The 18967-nt window shown below is 35.4% G+C and overlaps 1 protein-coding gene across 6 annotated transcripts in view; it reads left to right on the top strand.

Moving 5' to 3' along the window:
- Positions 1-17915, top strand: part of cpo (RNA-binding protein) — a 117924-nt gene extending 100009 nt beyond the window's left edge. For 4 of the 6 annotated variants that reach the window (XM_089859919.1, XM_089859921.1, XM_089859916.1 and 1 more), the window contains 5 exons: positions 8420-8606; positions 8928-9157; positions 10952-11021; positions 12549-12656; positions 13084-17915. In XM_089859919.1, the coding sequence (XP_089716045.1) occupies positions 8420-8606; positions 8928-9157; positions 10952-11021; positions 12549-12656; positions 13084-13098 (610 nt within the window). In that variant the 3' untranslated portion in view covers positions 13099-17915. The remainder of the gene's footprint in view (positions 1-8419; positions 8607-8927; positions 9158-10951; positions 11022-12548; positions 12657-13083) is intronic. The other 2 variants (XM_089859917.1, XM_089859918.1) reach the window with 2 other exon arrangements.
- Positions 17916-18967: the final 1052 nt, after the last annotated feature.

Here is an 18967-nt window from a genome sequence, read left to right as displayed (position 1 = left end):
CAAGTAGTTTTCGGGGCAACCCACCCTTTAACTGACGACCCCCGCCAGCGTGCTCCCCTAATCTTCGGATTAATATCGAAATGGAAATTTTTAGCAAACAACCAACCGAGTTGGAAGTAGTCCTTCCGCGAAACAAATGTCGGGTAATATAGAATCTCATAACTCCACGCATACGGAGTCCGATGGCACAGCCTGGGCTCTCTTTTTTATTATCCTACACTTTGTCCTTTTCCGTTTATGTATATGAAGTTTCAACGCCCAGGGGCCTCCTGTTCGAATAATACCGTATATTAAAGAGTTTATTCGAATTTTCAAAGAATGTTGAGATAATAGAATTTAATCTGAAAGGGATCTTTCCTTAATTTTTATTGGGGCTTTTTACCTCAAACGTTATACGTCCCTCACCTAAAAGTATTTTTTGGTCACGTTTAATTTGGTCTGAGATATGTAGAAACTGTTTTGGGGCTCATGGCGTCTTAACAGGGTTCGTAAGGAAACGCCTTATGAAGTGGGTTCTGGTAAACACCTTGAAATGGTCAGGGATATTGTCAGGGACAAGCTGGAAAAGTCAGGGATTTTCAATATAAAAATTTCGTCCGAACCCTGCTTAACTTAGTAATTAGTAATAAGGGTGAATTTTCGATGTTTTTTTTCTTTAGTCTTCTTGTCCTTAGCTCATTTTCAAAGCCATCATTAATTATGTAGCGTTGAGGAAGTGAATATACCGTACTGTATTATAGTAATTATATAAAGCACCATTAACTCATTAAAAAGTTAGAGGGGATGATAATAAGTCGACTTTTCTTATAATTAATAATTAAGAAAATGCACGGTACTCTTTTTTTTTAACAACGCTTTTCCCATCCCATATACTTACGAACTTTTTTTAGCAAGGTCCAAAATTGTTTCATTTAGGGCCTAGTTACATTCACGTGAGAATATGTTAAATTCACTGTTAATACCTTAAAAGGGGGACACACACGTAGATAGCTAAGGCTTCTTTACCGAGTAGCTTTTAATTGCCGCCCAACGAAGTATTGATTGGTATGTTATTTGATACTTGGTAAAGCCGACGGGCCTTGTCTCGGGACGGAGCTATAGAGGTGTGTGTAGAAAAGAGAGAAGAGGAGCCAAATTAATGTTTCTGAAGAGAAGGGGGTTTTAGAATATTGTTGACTCTAAAAGTTATATTGTCGAAGGGATGACCATGCAGCCAACGTATTAAGGAAACTTTGGAAGGAAGAAAACCCTACGGGTTTTGCATTTCATTGTGATGAACCTAACCTATCTATTTCCATGGCGATGTTCCCCCCTCCACCCCCTTCTCTCTCTTAATTCCACAGTCTCTTTAAACGCGTCTTAATTAAAAGGCCCTTTTAGTCAGGAGACCGCCGAGGAATCTATACCATGTTGCTTCCAAAATTAAACCCTTGGGCGTTTTTCCACATAGATAAAACTTTATACCTGAGAGGATTTTGAAGTTTGCGTTAACGCACTGATCTTTTGTACTTAGCCTATCTATCTATGCATACATACAGGGGGTTTCTGATAACTGTGGTATAAATTAAAGGGGATTTTCGAAAACGGTGTCCCTTAATTGTGGCAAAATGGAGATAGAAGTTACATTTTCGGCTCAAAATTGATTTCCTAAAGAACATCCCTTTGTAATTTATGCCAGACTTATCAGAAACACCCTGTATAAAATCCTGTTCTTCGGTTTTGTTCTTCCTCATGACCTCAGGACCCTAATCACTAAGTCACGTGGAAATACTCTCTCAATTGTTAATATCAAAATTCCAAAAACTAGGGCTTAAAGGCTTTCATCGAATTTTTCCAATTTATACGCTAGCGGCAGTTGTTTTAACCGGGATACGGGTTAATCCGCTGGTCAATGCCTATAAAAGTATATTCTTCCTTTCGACCACTGACCGTATTCATTAATCACACGACATTGCTCTCTTAATTATTTAATTAATGTGGGAGCCATAACTTTAAAGGGCAGGCTCCTTTAATTTCATTTATCAGTATTCTACATACCAACTTGCGAAGCAAATGCTGAACTTTCAGCCTGAATGCAGTGCAATGTTTTCACTATAACAAACCACCTACAGCCTACAGGAGTTCTTTTTCATTCTAAATAGATAATTTATAATTAAGAATAACTTTAGTACACGCGCATATACTTAAAACAACATTTTTCAACTCCAGCATCTTAGAACTTCCCAGCAGCCAGAGACCGGGTGGGGTTTAAATAATAAATAGCGAACAAATTTTCTTAAGTGAAGTTGAAATGATATATACGTACCTGCATTCCGGGGTCCTTTATTTAATATAACGTTATTAAATTGATCTCGAAAAGTACGATCATATTTTAAACTTGTAACCCAACCGGGGTTATATCTTTCCTGGAGGTTATATATATATATATTTTTTTTTGAGATATATGTATACGTATATATACGTTTTGAAGAAAAACAAAGAAAGAATTTGTGTTTTCGAATCATATTTTAAACCGCCAAACTCAATTTAAGTAAACCCAAACCTCAGAGGAGCCACGTTTCTCCACACAAAGATAAACTAAATAAAAGAAGAAAAAAAAACAAAGGAAATATAAAATACCCCACCCAAAAAAAAATGTATACGCTCGGATGTAAAGTGGGGTGAATCCTAAACAATAGTGTTTTAAACAAATAGCATCCCTCTTCGGGATAGATCCAACATCTGTAACCTTTCCAAAAATGCTTCAGACCATCCATATATCAGCGCCCAGCTTGAAGAGCGTGAGGTATCTAGAAAAGAAAGGCCCTCCTGTATTTTGCCTTACCATATAGTCGTAAGACTAAAAATATAAGATATTATATATGGAGTAATATTACACGAGTTCCTCAATTTCGATTGTCTGTGAAGCCAAAAGTGGGGTTCTATATTGTTTTAGTATAGGCCTACATCTAGTGACAAAGAACTTTGCATATGTTCAATTTAAGTCCTGGCTTGATAATGTGATCATTTGCAGGCTAAAACAAGTTCATATTGATGTTTAAAGAGATACGTCGGGCTAGAATTTTTTAATTGGAACGATATTAAAGAAGATACAAGCAATTAAGTTGAATCTTTCACTTGGAATCTAGAAACTGTTATCTCACAATTCGCTGCATATTTAGCGCGTCACAGATATCTTCCGCCATAATCTCGCAGCTTTCTTGGCGTTGTAAACTCAAGATGAAACGGAAGTTGGGAATACGTTACCAATCCCCTCATCCTATTTTTTTAGAGTATGAAGATGGTAAAACAACAGCAGTGGCGGTCTTCTGCACTTATCAAGTTTATAAGACTAACAAAACCATTTCTAAGTATCGCGTATCTCTGGGTTGTATATGGTTCAGGCTGCGGGAAAAACGGAGAATTGTTTAGGGGGGAAGGGAAGGATAAAAAAATACTTTAGTAGGTTTTCCAACTTCGTTCCAGATTCTCCTACACTGAGAAATGTTCGCTTAACGCGCTGGGGTCTTTTTAGTACAGAGAATCGTAGGGTATCCTAGCTAATACGTGCTATATAACTTCTCCATGCCCACTCGTGGCAAGCAAGAAGAAAAAAAGGAGGGGGTCTGCCGCCCCACTTCGACTTTCGATCCCTTGATTTTCATCTCCTAAATGGGCTAGAAAAGGCTGCAACTCGCGGCCGGCGGCCCGAGGTTACGGAGGGATGGTGTTTTGATGTTTTTCGGGGCCGGGGCGAGCCAGCCAGGTAAAAGGTGGAAAGCTATATTGGGCCTATATGGAAGAGTAAAGTTCTTTTCCGTATATCTATGCCCATCTTTTTTTTTAGTGGGGTACGTTCGCGAAATGGCGGTAAATCTCCGTACCTACCTCGGCCTATCCTTGTACTAGAGTACCGTACATTGGCTAAGTTGGGCACTCCACTATAGACTCGGAACTACACAGTCCCCGACGTTTTAGCGAAATTGTTTCGTTCCAATGATTTTTATACTTGGCAAGCTCGCTTTGCCAACCTTCTCTATAAAGCCGCGAATTTTTTTCCTTTTACTTCTTGTAGCCTTCTTCCATCATGTGTATTTGTGTAGTTTTGTGGCAAATAGTCGTAACTTTAAAAAAGTTTTAAGACAAAAACCGTTGCGTGTTATTTAGCTTTGAGTATACCTAGGCTACATCTTACCTAAATGTGGGCATGACCATTATGAAAGGGCACGTGCAGCAGCCGTTATTTCAATTCGTTTGACGTCAGCTATTACGTCATGAAAGCGTGTGCACATTTACAAGAGTTAATGAGATACACGTAGGCTTAGATAGTTGGAGCTATGGAAATGAGTGTGGTTGGGAGTTATGTGGTCCGTGCTTTTCCATTGAAATAACACGTGTGTGAAGCATAATCCGCTTTTGGTAATACTTATGGTACATGGAAAATGAGATAATGTTGAGATACAGCCTATTGTCTTTAAGTCATAATGGGTTTCGATTTTAGTTCAATTTAAGCAATGAGAAACTATCGCTTTTATCTCTATGGGAAGAGATCCGCGTTACAGCTAAAGTCCCCGTATTTAGTAAGAAGGCCATATACTTCCCATTTCTGGCGATTCCATTAACCTTTCAGTGCCTGTACATAAATTTCCCCTTTAAACTTTACAGTAACAATTAAATTCGTATCATTCCCAATAGAGACCCTTTTAATTCATAATGGTTTCACTTTCCAAGAATCAATCAGGAAAATATTTCTGCAAAATTAGTTACCTATTAAGAACGTAAAGAAAACAAGCTTATAGTTGAATAAACCCATACACTAGCGTATGTGTGTGGAAAGACAGTTAATAGGAATATAACGGTTTAATGGAGGGCCCACAGTTTAGAGAGCTTATTCGCAGGGTTATTCAACTTTATGGCTCGTTAGCGCAGGATTTCAGTTGAAGAGCGCATCAGTTAATAAACAAAAATATTGTCAAATCCTTCTCTCTTCTATGGTAGAGTGTTTTCAATTGTATGGTAGCGGAAAACATTGAGGCACGACACAGGGAATCTTTCTGGTGCAGCTACGATGTTACTCAGTGATTTGTGAGGAGTTTGTTTCATATCCATTTAATGACGTGGCAATAGAAAAGGGGGTAGGCAACCCTCAGTATCGGGACATACAAGGGGTTGATACATCACCGTTTCTGCGCACTCTCATGATGCAAAAAGACTACAGCGCAGGCGCCAAAAGCGAGATGGAAGGCAAAGTTTCTACCCCCGTGTCTTTCCCTCTTAGGTTAGGCCCAAGTTTCGTGCGCCCACTTCTCACATTAAACAGTGGACACGGGGGGGAAAGAGATTCCCTGTGTCGCTTCTACTTTTCTCCTTTAGTCTAGTAACCCTAGAACAGTGTGTCTACATGCTCTTTGAAATCTTCTAGAGAGAGCCGCTATACTTAAGAGGGTATTTTAACCGCGTCTTTATTTTAAATAGCTTTCCTCCCTCTCACTCTCCCCTTCCCTTTTACTCCGTTTTAAAGGCGCTTTGCGCAGTCTACTTACAGTTACTGCTCCAGAATATGGTTGAGCTTTTAGAGGCCTCAGAATGAACCTCCCATCAGCTTAGCTTGGCGAGTTTGCGGCGCCTAAATTCTCGGACCGCGGCGTCGGTCTACGAGAGATCCAAGACGGATTTTAATGGGGTTTTAACCGATATTTTATATTAAGGAGTACGTCATATCTAAGAGAAAGGAAATTCTAAGGAGCCTAGCTATATAATATCGTTCTTCAATTAGCTGGTCGTAGGACGCTTTCATTTTCACCTTTAAAATTTAAGATAACCTTAATTATCATCATTAATAATTTGAACTTGTATTTACGAATACAATAAGTTTATAGTTATTTGCGTTAACCACAATACGGTCTCCGTTATAGGTCCTTAAACACGGTCGCCTATTTGGCGAGAGAGCTTGGTTTCTCTGTCTTCCTCAACAATATACAATAGTTACCACTAATATTCAATTTTAGACTATAAAATAATACAGTTACTCTCTTTGGTAATTTGATCGGGTTTTATGAAAAGTTTTGATATTTGGTAGGTGGGACATATCTACGCTGCTTTTCTAATAATTTTATATTTTATAAATATATATCTATCAGGACTTTTAAGCCGTTATTATAGTCTCGAATTATAGAGCGTACAGGTTGGGAAGTAAATTTTGGGAATGTCTAGAGCATGAACTGCCTCGAGTTACCGATGCAAAATTAATGAAACCCCGAACGTGTACGGAAATCGAGGGAGTCGATCCTGTAGCTGAAGTTGTTCGGTCAATAATAGCGGTATACGTTCCATCGCCTTTAGCCAAATACGTGAAACTATCCAAACTCCTTTATTGTTATTTTAAAAGAGGATGGGTAGTGGAAGAGGAAGGAGTTCGTGTTATTTAAATGAGTTCCGCAGTACCTTTTAACAACCATTGGGACAAGTTCGGGGAAGGAGTGTGATAGGTAAATGGGGGTATTATTTTGTTGACTAAGAGACTGTACTCTTCTCCGTGGCCTTTACCATATTAAAGTCTCAAATTTCCACGTGTCGTCTAGAGATACGCAGGATTCTCCTTTTAGAAAATCACCGGGGAAGAATGGTTCCTTTCTCGAGGCTTAGTTCCAGGCTCACTCGCGTCATCCTATTCTGATTTTAATTCTATACCGGAAGCTGTTTTTTGCTATCCTCTTTCCGATTTTATCTTCGTGGAAACAAAAGAGATGACTAGAGGCTCGTGGTTTTGTTTTCTCCGTATTTCGACGGTTCTGCCTCGGGGGTTTTTACCTCCAAAAACCTCTTTTACCTCTTGGGTCGTGTCTTTTCATAAATCTTCAACAAGTACTAAAACCTTACTTCACCCCCTCTTCTCCTCTCCGTTAACCACCGTTGGTACCAACCTCCAACTTGGTTGGAAAGTTCCATTCGTTCGTGTCTAGGTCCTAGCTAGGTCTCTCTAAGCCTCGTTTCGCGGCATTTAGTTTCTGTAAAGAGAGTTGTCAAAGAAAAAGATAGCAAATTGCACGGATGAAAAAACAGTAATTAAGGGGTATGGGCGGTCGGATTCCTGGAGAAAATGACGTCAAGATTCGAGCTGAAATGGGAGTTAAGGGAGAGGCAGGGCCGGGTTTGAAGTGTAAGGTTTTTGTCTTTCACTCTCGCGGTGGTTACGCGAGTGGTAGCGGTGGTTGCGGGGTGCTAGATGGTGAAGGATTAAAGGTCCAACGCGAAAAGGAGGTTGGTCGGGACGTGGCCGTAGGATTTAGCCCAGTTCTTGGGTATCCTTCCGTGAAATGGAGCCGTCTCTTTGCCTTTTCGGGTCCATTTCGCCCAGGGAGCGTCTCTCTCTCTCTCCACGCGAGATTTCCAAGCTAGAATTCCCTTTCCCGTTTCAGCCTGACTCGGCCCGTCGCTCCGTTCGGAACACCGGCGGGCAGCCAAGCGTCGAGCCTAGGCCTTATTACCTAGTAATTCCCCGACGACCCCCCGAAAATCGCGTCGAGTTCTCCTATCCAGCTGTCGCGGACACGGCGGCTCCCCTACACATCCTCTCATCCCTTCTCTTTCCGAAAGTTAAGGCATTCCGGAGGCTGCGGAAAGATCCTCTAACGAGCCCGGGCTTAGCGAAAGAGATTCGACAATCCGAGAGCGGCATTGCCGCGTCGTTTGCTGCTAAGGTAGGGTAAGGGCGGGGGGGGCTCGGCTTTCCCCCCAAGCAAAGTGAGAGAGAAAAATGACAACTTTTAGACCCGCGTCGACTAATAAATTATTTTGAGGGCAGGAAAAGGTGGCTCAACCTTACACCACGAAACTCTTGCCCTTTATACGGTACACGCCAACAACCGAAACCAGACCGCGATGATCGCCCGCAATTTGGGGTGAAACAAGGTATGAGAGAAAATGCGGTTTAAGGGGTGGCGTTGTGGAGGGAGGGCAGAAATGTGTAAAGGATATTTACAAATCATTTTTGATCCTCTTTATTATTATTAATGGTCGTGTTCATTTTCCCGTCCATAGACGTGACGAGTCAGAAAAACGACCCGTTAACTTGGTCGAATTTGACGTCTAATAATTAAAAACCGAGATAATCCTACGCCGAATGTGTTCGGACAGTCGCGACCGTTTTACGTTTCGTTGCGTTGGTAATTCGATGATATTTAGTCTCGGCTGTCCAAAGTTTCGAGACTGAAGTGAGTGGCGTTAGCTACCGTGCGTGTCTCAAACGAGACCTTATTGGAGTACACGGTGGGTAGGTATATGTAGACTGCCAATATATTGAGCTTTATTAGAAAGCGAGGCCCGCAGTTAGTTATTGTTTCGGAGTGGAAAAGACTTTCTTATTAAGAGTGTTTGCGTCATCTTTGTTTTTCTTTCCTTTTCTCTTCCTTGCTGTACCGTGTCGTTTATCTCGTGCGGGACCTGGAACAACGCCGATTGATCTTTGGCGCACCGGCTGTATGCTCCCAGTAGAAATCGGAGCGGCTCTGTTGCCCGGAGTCCACGACGGATGGCCCCATCATCCGCTCTCTTACGCCGAAGTGCCCGTCACTTCCGCGCTCCACCAGGCGGCTCTTATGCACCCGGCCCTTCACGCTCAGTTGCCGGTCAGCCAATTCTACCCTACTAATTAACCAAAAACAAACAAAAAGAATCTAACCAAAAAGAAATAAAACCAAAAAATATAATAATCCCCGACTTAAATAAAAAAACTATTTAGATCTTTATTTCATAATTTCGAGAGATTTACGAAAATTAAATTAATCGATTAAGTCCCCCTCACCCTAAATTTGGATCAGAAACTAAATCGTTAGGAAGAGAGAGTGTGTGTGTTGTGTTAATTTTGCAGTCTCCATCAATTGTTGTTCTTTTTTTGTTGAGAGAAGTGGACTAATGCAGGCTTTTCGCGCTGTCTTCGCCAACCGCAGCCCCCATTGACGATGCCCCATCCCATCTCGCACGCCGCCCTCGCGGCCGCCAGCGGAGCCGCCACCATCCACGCCACACTGCCTCCGCCCCATTTGGTGACCAGCCCGGCCTTGGCTTCGCCCGTTGGCTCCACGTCGTCCAACTCCAACACTCCTCCTTGCTCCACTCTCTTTGTGGCCAACCTCGGGCAATTCGTTTCGGAACAGGAGCTCAAAGAATTATTTGGCAGGTAACGAATTCAGCGCCGCGCGCTTAATACTCTCTCTTCTAATTAATAAACAAACAAAAAAACTAACGCATCCCCCCCAAAAAAACTCTACCCCCTTCCCCCGTACAAAAATATTTCAAACGCGAAAATCTTTGGCCAAGAGCCAACCAGCCACCCAGATCGGGTTCTATACATTATAACTTTCTACGAACTTGCTCGGAAAAAAGTAAAAAAGAATTCGGGAGTTTTCGCGATATCGTAGCCATATCAGCTCTGCCGCCGCGACAAGGCTCTTTAAAACGTTATATACTAACTACTACTATTCAAAACTAACAAAGAAAAACTATCAATTCCCCCGTTCTTTTCATTAATAGTCAAATATATATATAAAAATATACCGAGACTCGAAAAGTGATCCGTTAAAATTGACTTAAAATATACAAAATAAAAGAAAAAAAACAAGAAAATAAATTAGCTTTATATGTTCGTAAATAAACTTAATAAATAATCGGTCTTAGCGCGCCGTTTCAGTGTCTTTTTCTATTATTATATAAAAAATAATGAAGAAAAATTATTAAACAAAGAAAGACGTGTAATTGTTATATAAAATATTAATCAAATAAAAAAAGCTTATTAGAAAGGTTTTAAAATAATCACCTATAATTCATCAAGCTTTCTCTCGATCCAAATCGCGCTTTAGCAAATTTCAATTCGACTTTGCAAAAATATCCATCTCAAACTTTGGCCTGTTTTAACTATATCCAAAATTTGCCAAATTCCGTAGATAGAAACGTATCCATTCCTTCATTGCACGGCAATCCACTTGACCTCGCGATTTTGAAAAAAAAAAAAAATCAAGCGATTACATAAAATAGGCTGACGGTAACCCCTGACCTATACTTCTAACAATAATTATTAACAACCATTTTAAACGTGTTTTCGAAACAATGCACCCCCATTATTCTAAACGTCCATTAAGGCTGATTAAGCTCTTAATGGTTCTTTCTTAATGAAAAGTAGAATATATTTCCCTAAAATAGTCGAAAACACGTTTAAGTCGGTAAATTACGTTAAAAAAAAAGAAATAAAACAACGCTTTTAACTCCAATACTCTTATTATTAACAACATATCACGCTAATTATCTTGGCTTTTCGCACAAGAATCCGCACCTCGAAATTCAAATCACCTTTTTTTCCTATTTATTTTTATATTAACCTCGATCCTAACAATTTACTAAAATCGGCTTTTATATATATATATATATCGAATAATCGATACTGTTATCGATATTTAAGGGAAAGGCACGCGATATCTCCGATTATAGAGTTTTAGTTATGGAAATTTCGCGTGGTCAAACGTAATTCGATCTTTATGCTCTCCTAAAACCATCGTGTTACGTAACTCCGCCTTTATAGTGTCAGGAGAAACTTTTCAACTTTATTTATTTTTTATTTATTTATTTATGAGAAACGATTTTTTTAAACCCCTTCAGTTCATAATATTATTTTGCACTCGTGTTCGGAATAATTTTTGTAATTTAATTTTTTGATCGACTGAACGCTACAATGGGAGTGCATCCCCCTATCCACCCCCAAGTTATTTTAAAGAATATCAATTTCGAAATTTCGTAAGAATTTTTAAATTTAAAAAACGAAGAAAAGGTTATTTTATATTTCCTGGTGCGGTTAATTTATTTTATCAATCCGAAAACAGAAAACAGAAAAAAGAAAACAAAATTCTTGTCCAAAATAATTAGTGGATATCTGAGAACTGCAAAATTTGTTAACAGAATATTTTCTATTGTTTTTATTTAGTTACCCCGGTTTTTGCCGTTTGCGGATGCATAACAAGGGTGGCGCTCCCGTAGCGTTCGTCGAATACCAGGTTAGGGAAACGTAATTATATTTACGTATATAATAATACCATCATTCTTCTGTGTTATTTTTATTTTTAACGCATGCCATTTGTCCTGACATTTCTTTTGCTGTCCACTTGTCCTTTCTTCTTCTACTACTCCTACTAAAAAAACCTTTGACGCTTAAAATTGCAAAGCGAAGAAAATTAAACACCTTCGAATTCTCGTCATGAAAATTACAAGGGTTATCCACAGAATTAAAGGTTGAAAATTCATTTCTAAAATTGGTTGGGCAACAATTGACCTGGAATCGTGGATACTTGAACGTATTTAAAAGAACTTTTCTTTAATTGCGATATACATTTTCGTACTTGGGGCTTTTTTAAACTATGTATTGTGAAGGAAGGATTTTCTTACGTGCAGCTTGTCGTCGAGACAACCCTTTTCAGTAGTTGTCACGATTGTATAGTTATACTGGCTAAATTCATTGAAAACTCCGTTTTTGTGCCAAAGTTCTAGTAAAACTAGTAAGGACTAGCTCTGATTCGGAATAGAGACTAGACGCAATTAACGCTTATACTTGGAGAACGGTCATTTTCCGCTCAAAGTGAGCGCTTAATTGCAAAATATCACCTGTCAAAACGAAGGAAGGAGAGAGTATTCCCTGGGAAGGTCTAAGAAAATTGGATTTCTCGCCTTCCCTATATCTCTTACACGGAAATAAGCTGCTTCTTTTTTTTCCCAACCGAAGATGAAATTCGTTTTAATACCCACCCCTTTAAATTTCGGATCTTTTTTTTTTTTTTTTAAAAAAAAAAGGGTTAAGATTTGAAAGAAGAAATATTTTTCCTCATTTTCCCCATCGTCCGTTTATCCATTAGGAAAGGTGGAATGGAAAATTCCCTGTCGATGTTAGCAAGAGTAAATTTAAAATATAGAGAGTTCTCAATTCACATTTGTCTATCTATCATTGTTATCAGTTCGTTTTAAAACCTAACAAAATGGACGGGAAACCTGTTAGTATTATCAGTAATATATTTTAATTTAGTTTAGAATGTTTAAGCTTTTCGCCTTGTTTTTTATCGTTAAAACAATTCAAAAATGAAATCAACAATCCAAAATGAAAAAAACATTCTTCGTTCGTCTATAATAAGATGAATCGAATTGAACTGGGTTACAAAAACCGCTACTACTCCATGTACTTATGAAATGACAGTCGACGAAGAAGTACGTTTCGTTTCCTCGGATCAAAGACGCTAATTTTACTAACCAGGGCATCACTCGTTATTTTATCTTCTCTCGAATCTTATCAAGTCATTTATTAATTTATCTTTTAAAAAAGAGTCGAGGATCATCTTCTTTTCGCAATTTTTCCTCGAGGCTTCCATTTTTATTTTATTTTTTTTTATACCATTTCCCGTTTTCCGAACTGTGTAATCCTTTTTTCCGATTTTCGCTTTCGTTTACCCCCCCCCCTTCACCTCTTTGGTCTTCATTTGGGATTTACCAATTAATTTCGCCTACATCGTTACCTTTTTTCGTACGCGTTTCGATAGGACGTACGTTTGGCAAGCCATGCCATGAACGCGCTCCAGGGTTACGTTCTTTTCACGTCTGATCGAGGCGGCGTTCGCATCGAGTACGCCAAGAACAAAATGGGAGAGGTGAGTGATAAAAACCTTAATTACTTCAGAATCTTTCCTCTTTACCTTTCTATCGCAACCATTGGTCGGTCTGATCGGTATTACCAAAGGTAAACAGAAATAACGGAGAGTAAGGTAAATCGGTTTGGGCTCCGCGTTGATGATCAGTTAGTCAGGACATATTTGGGAGACCATATCTCCGCAACTAAATGTTTTAGACCACGTGTTCTTTAACACCTATCACCCAGTTTGACCTAAAGAACACACCCCCTTTATCAGAAACACCCTGTATATGTTGCAAACGTTTTAGCCCCATCCATAATCGACGTTGAAGTCTACGAAATATATTATAGTGACTGATATTTTGCACCAACAACTCACCCAAATGCACTAAAAGCACTAAATACAGCGTAATTTCAGGCCTGAATATTTGCGTAAAATCTTTTAGGTATCCCGGGAATGAAAAATCATGTGGAAAGTGACATTGCCATCCAGCGACATCTTAGTGATTTAGTTCTTAATTTATGTCAAATATATTATTATTATATTATAATTATTAATTATATTTACCAATTTTTCTATAAACTCGACCATATTTCAAAAAAAATCCAAATCATTTATGATAAGTCCTTTTGCTGACTGATATAATTAACTTATATTTTAAATTTAATTTTTTTTTGTAAAATAGTGGTTGTTTTTTATTATTTTTCAAATAACACTATTTTAAAATTAATTTTCATTCCATAAATTAACTTTGAAATTTTTTTATTATTATTAGAGAAAACGCGTTTTAAAATGCGCTGTCAATTAAGGTAAAGCGAGAGACTTTCAGTAAAAGAAAATTTTTGCTAAAAATTTAAATCACCAAAAATAAAACCAAAAAAAAAAAAAAATGTTCAAAAGTGGGGGTATATTCCTCGTTTAGTGATCTGAAGTGATATGCAGTGCTGTATAAAATAATTAACTTCTAAAACAAGATCATTAATTAACCAAATTAATTCTCGAAGCCACCTTTATGCCCAAAGTAATCCCCCGAGTGTTGTTGTGAAATTTAACCAATTCCCATCCCCTCCCTTTATCGGATGTCACAATTAAAAGACAGCCAATTTTTTCAATTTAAAAAAACCATTTTCTAAATATCTTTGAGGAAAATACATCTTCAAACGCGAAATTGAAACCAACAAACAAAACAACCAGGAATTAATACCATATCAAATTAAAAATAATTAACCAAATCCGGTGCAATATAAAGTCGAAGAGAAAGGTCTTAAATTACAAGATTCGAAACCCGTGTTTCGATGACCAATTAACTGACCGACGTTTCTTCGATTTACCGGTAAAGGTACATACATACAACATATCGATATTTTAAAAAAGATTTTTGCCTAGAATTCTTATCATATACCATTTTGGCCTTTTTGGGAAATGAAAACACAATTAATTACAAAAAATAATAAAAAAAATTATTAAAATAAAGCATTTATCAACGCGCGCAAGTATCTTGAACGGGTGTTCAAATTTGAAATTAATTCCCATTAGATGTAATTACGATATCAGTTTTAAATTGTATTATGCGTTTAATTATTATGTATAACAGGCCTGTATCGAAAGGTTTGACTTCAATTATGTTAAATTTAAGAGAACTGAACTGTCGTAGTTTACACAGTTTTCTGGTCATTTTTCTAAACTTATCATTGGTTAATTAATCCGAACTTTAATCCTAATTTCATTAATTAATAATTTCACGTCGTTAAAAATTGTTTCCACCATTTTACGCTCGTGTTCAAGGGCGAAATAGTACCGAAATCTCGACTCATTTAATGATTAACGCGATTTAAAAGTGTTTCAAAATCAAATTAGGTAACAAAAATTAAGTCAAACCTTGAAATTATGGTCTATCTCCCATTTCCAGCCAACGCGAGAGACAATTTATTATTTTTTTTAAAAAAAGTAGCGTTGTATATTGCGTTTGAATATACAATATTTCAAAGCTTATATTGAATACCAAAGATGTTTGAATTCTTCGTATTGGTATAATAAATACGAGGTCTTGATATTAAATAAAATAAAATTGAAGGGATGAGCTTTAACGTATAAATAAATGGTATATACGTTTTGAATTGAAATATTAATTTAAAACTTTAAATTTAAATTTCCCTATGCAAAAAAAAAGTAAATAAAATTAATAACATACAATTTGTTGTTATATTAGGGCTTAAGCTTGAAAGCTTATGGGAGCTAAAATTATTATTATTGAATTATACTTCTTGCCATACATATCATGATCTATATATACGTTTTAAGTAAACTAAGTGCTTATATAGCGATGCAAAAATAGGGGATAAATTCTATTTCGGAAAGGGTTATTTGACAATAAGAAAATATCCTTTAGGGGTTTAAAATTTTTTGGTGGATTTGTCTTCATAGAACATAAAAGTATATGCCCCCCCTCCTCCTTTCTCTAAAAATTAAAAAAAAAAAAAAATGAAATAATCTCTACCTCTATGATAAAATTAGTTTTCTGTTTGTTATAGAAAGGAATTAAGAAGAAAAAAAAAACGTGTATTAAAATCTAGATATTTACATATTAATGGAATTTGAGAAACCTTTAAAAACTACCTTTTCATAGATACAAAAAAAAAACCTTTAAAATTTGAAGAAAAAAAGTGTGAGAAAATACACGACCAAAATAAAATAAAAAAACCAACCCTTTTCTTTTTAAAAAAAATATAAATAATAATTTAACTGGTTATAATTTATGCACTACAAAAAAATAACTCTCCTCAGCCTCCATGGAAACATTTTTATTTAAAAGAAAAGATGCTCATAAAGGGATCAAATTTAATTTGATTTGATTTTTCTTCTAAAAATTAGAATACAGAAATAATAATAATATACATTACGTTGTTCCCAACCGATTATGATTTCAAATTAATTTGACAAAAAAGAAAAAACAATTCGAAAAGGAAAACAAACGTGTTTTGTATTCCCACAAAGGAATAAATATTAATATTATATATATTATAAAATAAAAAATAAAGATTTTGCTCATCTGATCCAACTATAGGGTATATAAAAACGTTTAAGAGAAGGGATAAAGAGGTAACAAAAAATAAAATACAAAGAATCGATTTCGGATTCATCAATATAGCTCAGAGACGCACTTGTTAAGCTCTCACACTTTGGAAAAAAAAAATAACCGAATCTTACGAAAGAATTACCTCGTAATTCACTTTCCATTTATCTCTAAATCGTTGGATCAATTAATCTAATATGGTTTCAATTTCGACTGACTTAATTTTTACCGTAATGTTACGTAATGATTTGTACGATGCGTACAACGGTACAATCCGTTAAGTAGTGGTGTATCGGATTGTACATAATTCTAATCAAAGTGATTCAAATGGATACAATCAACGATTTAAGAGAAGGTTGTTTAGTCTCTCAAAGGTAATATAGTGCAAGACCTGGCTGATACTTGAGTAAAAATTTTGCATTTGATTATGAAAATCTGGTTGCATTTGTACAAATCGTTACGTCATCATTATTATATATTTTAATTAATTTATTTGAAACAAAAGGAACGCCGTAAATTACGTTGGAAGGACGTATAACAATGCTAAGATTAAAAAAAACCATTAAAATATTTAAGGAAGTCGTATAGCATAGGCCCCTCCTTCCTTCAAAAATTTCTTCTGTTAAATTAAATTAAACCGTATAATTAATTTAGAATCAACTAAATTCATGTAATCCCCAATTAATTACCGGGAATGCCTTAAGATTAAAATAAAAATTACAATTCCGTCCAATATTTCGTGAACCAAAAAGGGTCCTTTTTTGCGGAAAAAAAAAAGAAAATAAGTAAATAAATAAATAAATGGAAGTACTAATACAAAAACAAAAAAACCAAAAATAAGTATGAAAAAAAGTATAACTAAAAATTATAGAAAATACTTAAGAAAATAACAAAAAATAAAATTTTCCCCTTTTCCATAAATAAAAACTAAAAAAAATATATATATATATATATTATGAAAATATCTCTCTCCCCAAATGAGTAAATAAAATAATTTAGTAGAATGTACTCTATCGCTAAGTATAGTCAACTATACATTTAGAACATTTTTTTTCTTCAACTTTGTAGTTGTTAGATTAACGAAAAAGGGGAAGAATATAATGAGTAAACATTGTACGTGAAAATATAATTTAAATTTCAAACTTTATAAACAATTCCTACCCTCCTTAAACCCCCATAAACATAACTATATATCGGTATCATAGTCATGACATGTTTCGACTTTAGAAAAAAAAATAAATACAATGATAATTGTCGTTTTTAATTTAAAATTAGCTTTAAGATAAAATAAAACTAATGAAAATACAATCAAGTATACACAAATCGTGAAAATAAAAAAATATACCTACGCTTTAGATAATATTAAAGAATACGCGCAAATTATTAATATGTAGTTGAACGTTTTTCTCTGTTAATTTATGAGAGAAAAGACAACAATTATAATATTACATATATAGTAAACAAACAAAAAAAATTGCCTTTGGCTTTTTTTCTCGTAATTGTCGTTGTGGCTGTAACTAACATTATTTTTTTAAATTCCTTAAAACAAAAGAAAAATTATGCCTAAATTTCAATAGATTTTTGTTTTTTTCCTTTCTAAATATTTGTAATTTGTAAGCGTTTTGGAGAATGTTGTACTATATTTAATATACAAACATTGTTTAGATAATTAGTAATCTCAGTTTTAATGAAAGTCTAACGTATAACAGAGTTTCGTTTGATAAGGCCCAAGAAAAATTATCTAATTTTTACAATTGAATGAGACAATTAATAAGGTTTAAATTAAAAGAAAAAATAATTCAGATCATTCTCCAAAATAGCATTATTTTCTTTATCTTGTATGTAAATAGTTTTTTGGAAATTCGTTAGTATTTTTGTCCATGTATAAAAAAATATTAATGAATATTTAATGAGTGTGCTCCGAGTCATACATATTTTTGAGTTTTTATACCAAAAAAAAAACTAAAACTGAGAAGTTTTTCTCAATTTTAAAAAAGTATAAAATAAAAATGAATGTTGCTTTCTCTCTTATTTGTCACTTGTTGCGTTGCAGAATTTTCCGGATTTTGAAAGAAAGAAAATCAACAAAAATACCAAAAATTAAAGCTAAAAAATCCGGAAATGTTTTTTTTTCTGTTTACGATGTATGTATAGTAACTCCCTCTAGTGCCTGGAAATTAAAATAAACATGTTTTTAAACGCAACGTTAAAGGTTTAGTTCAATTTCAGGCAGAAAACGTGTCTCTTTGTATGTTTTGAATTTTCCGCTGTTCAATTTCAACTTTTATATTTTCAGGAACTATCTGAAGATACTGGTGACATCTGGCGGTAAACTCATCGAAGTAATATGCATTTTTTACAGAACAGTGCAGACGCACTGTCACAACTTAAAGGGCCGCCACTTTTTTACAGAATTACAGAAAGTGCCTACAAGTGCCCTCAGTAGGAAAACTACTATAGCAGTAGTTTTATAGAAAAAGACTTATATTTAAGTTAATTACCGGTGAAACTGGTTCAAAATTGCATATATATAATAAGTAAGCTATGATCTATATTATAAACCATTTTAAAACTTAATTCCGAACTAATTTACTTAAATTTAAGGGTGACTACAACTTACTGTTATACAGAAAATGCTTATATTTAAGTTAATTACGGGTCAAATTAATTCAAATTTACTATACATATAAAGAAACGTGTTTGGTTTAATATACACTACTTAAATAGTTAATAACTAGCTATTATCTCACTTAAATTCAGGGTGTCTACAACACACTATTTTACAGATTCATGGGTGCCTCCAAATATACTATTTTACAGAAAATGCTTACATTTAAGTTAATTGCCGATAAAATTAATTCAAATTTACTATACATAATCAGAGACGTGTTTGGTTTAATATACACTACTTAAATAGTTAATAACTAGCTATTATCTCACTTAAATTCAGGGTGTCTACAACACACTATTTTACAGAAAATGCGATTATTTAAGTTAATTACGGGTCAAATTAATTCAAATTACCTACATCTACTAAGAATATTACGCTCTATAATATAAACGCGTTGAAAAATTTATTTCTATCAAATAAACTTAAATTTAAGGGTGCATACAGATTTTGTACTCGGGAAAAGATGACTTACAGGAGGCACTATTTTACAGAAAATGCGATTATTAAAGCTAATTACGGGTCAAATTAATTCAAATTTACTATACATAATCAGAAACGTGTTTGGTTTAATATACACTACTTAAA

This window comes from Phalangium opilio, unplaced genomic scaffold (genome assembly GCF_054372755.1).
Source record: "Phalangium opilio isolate 3A_F unplaced genomic scaffold, DU_Popi_V2 ptg000344l_1, whole genome shotgun sequence".
In the NCBI taxonomy this organism is placed as follows: Eukaryota; Metazoa; Arthropoda; class Arachnida; order Opiliones; family Phalangiidae; genus Phalangium; species Phalangium opilio.
This window is presented reverse-complemented; position numbering and strand designations above follow the sequence as displayed.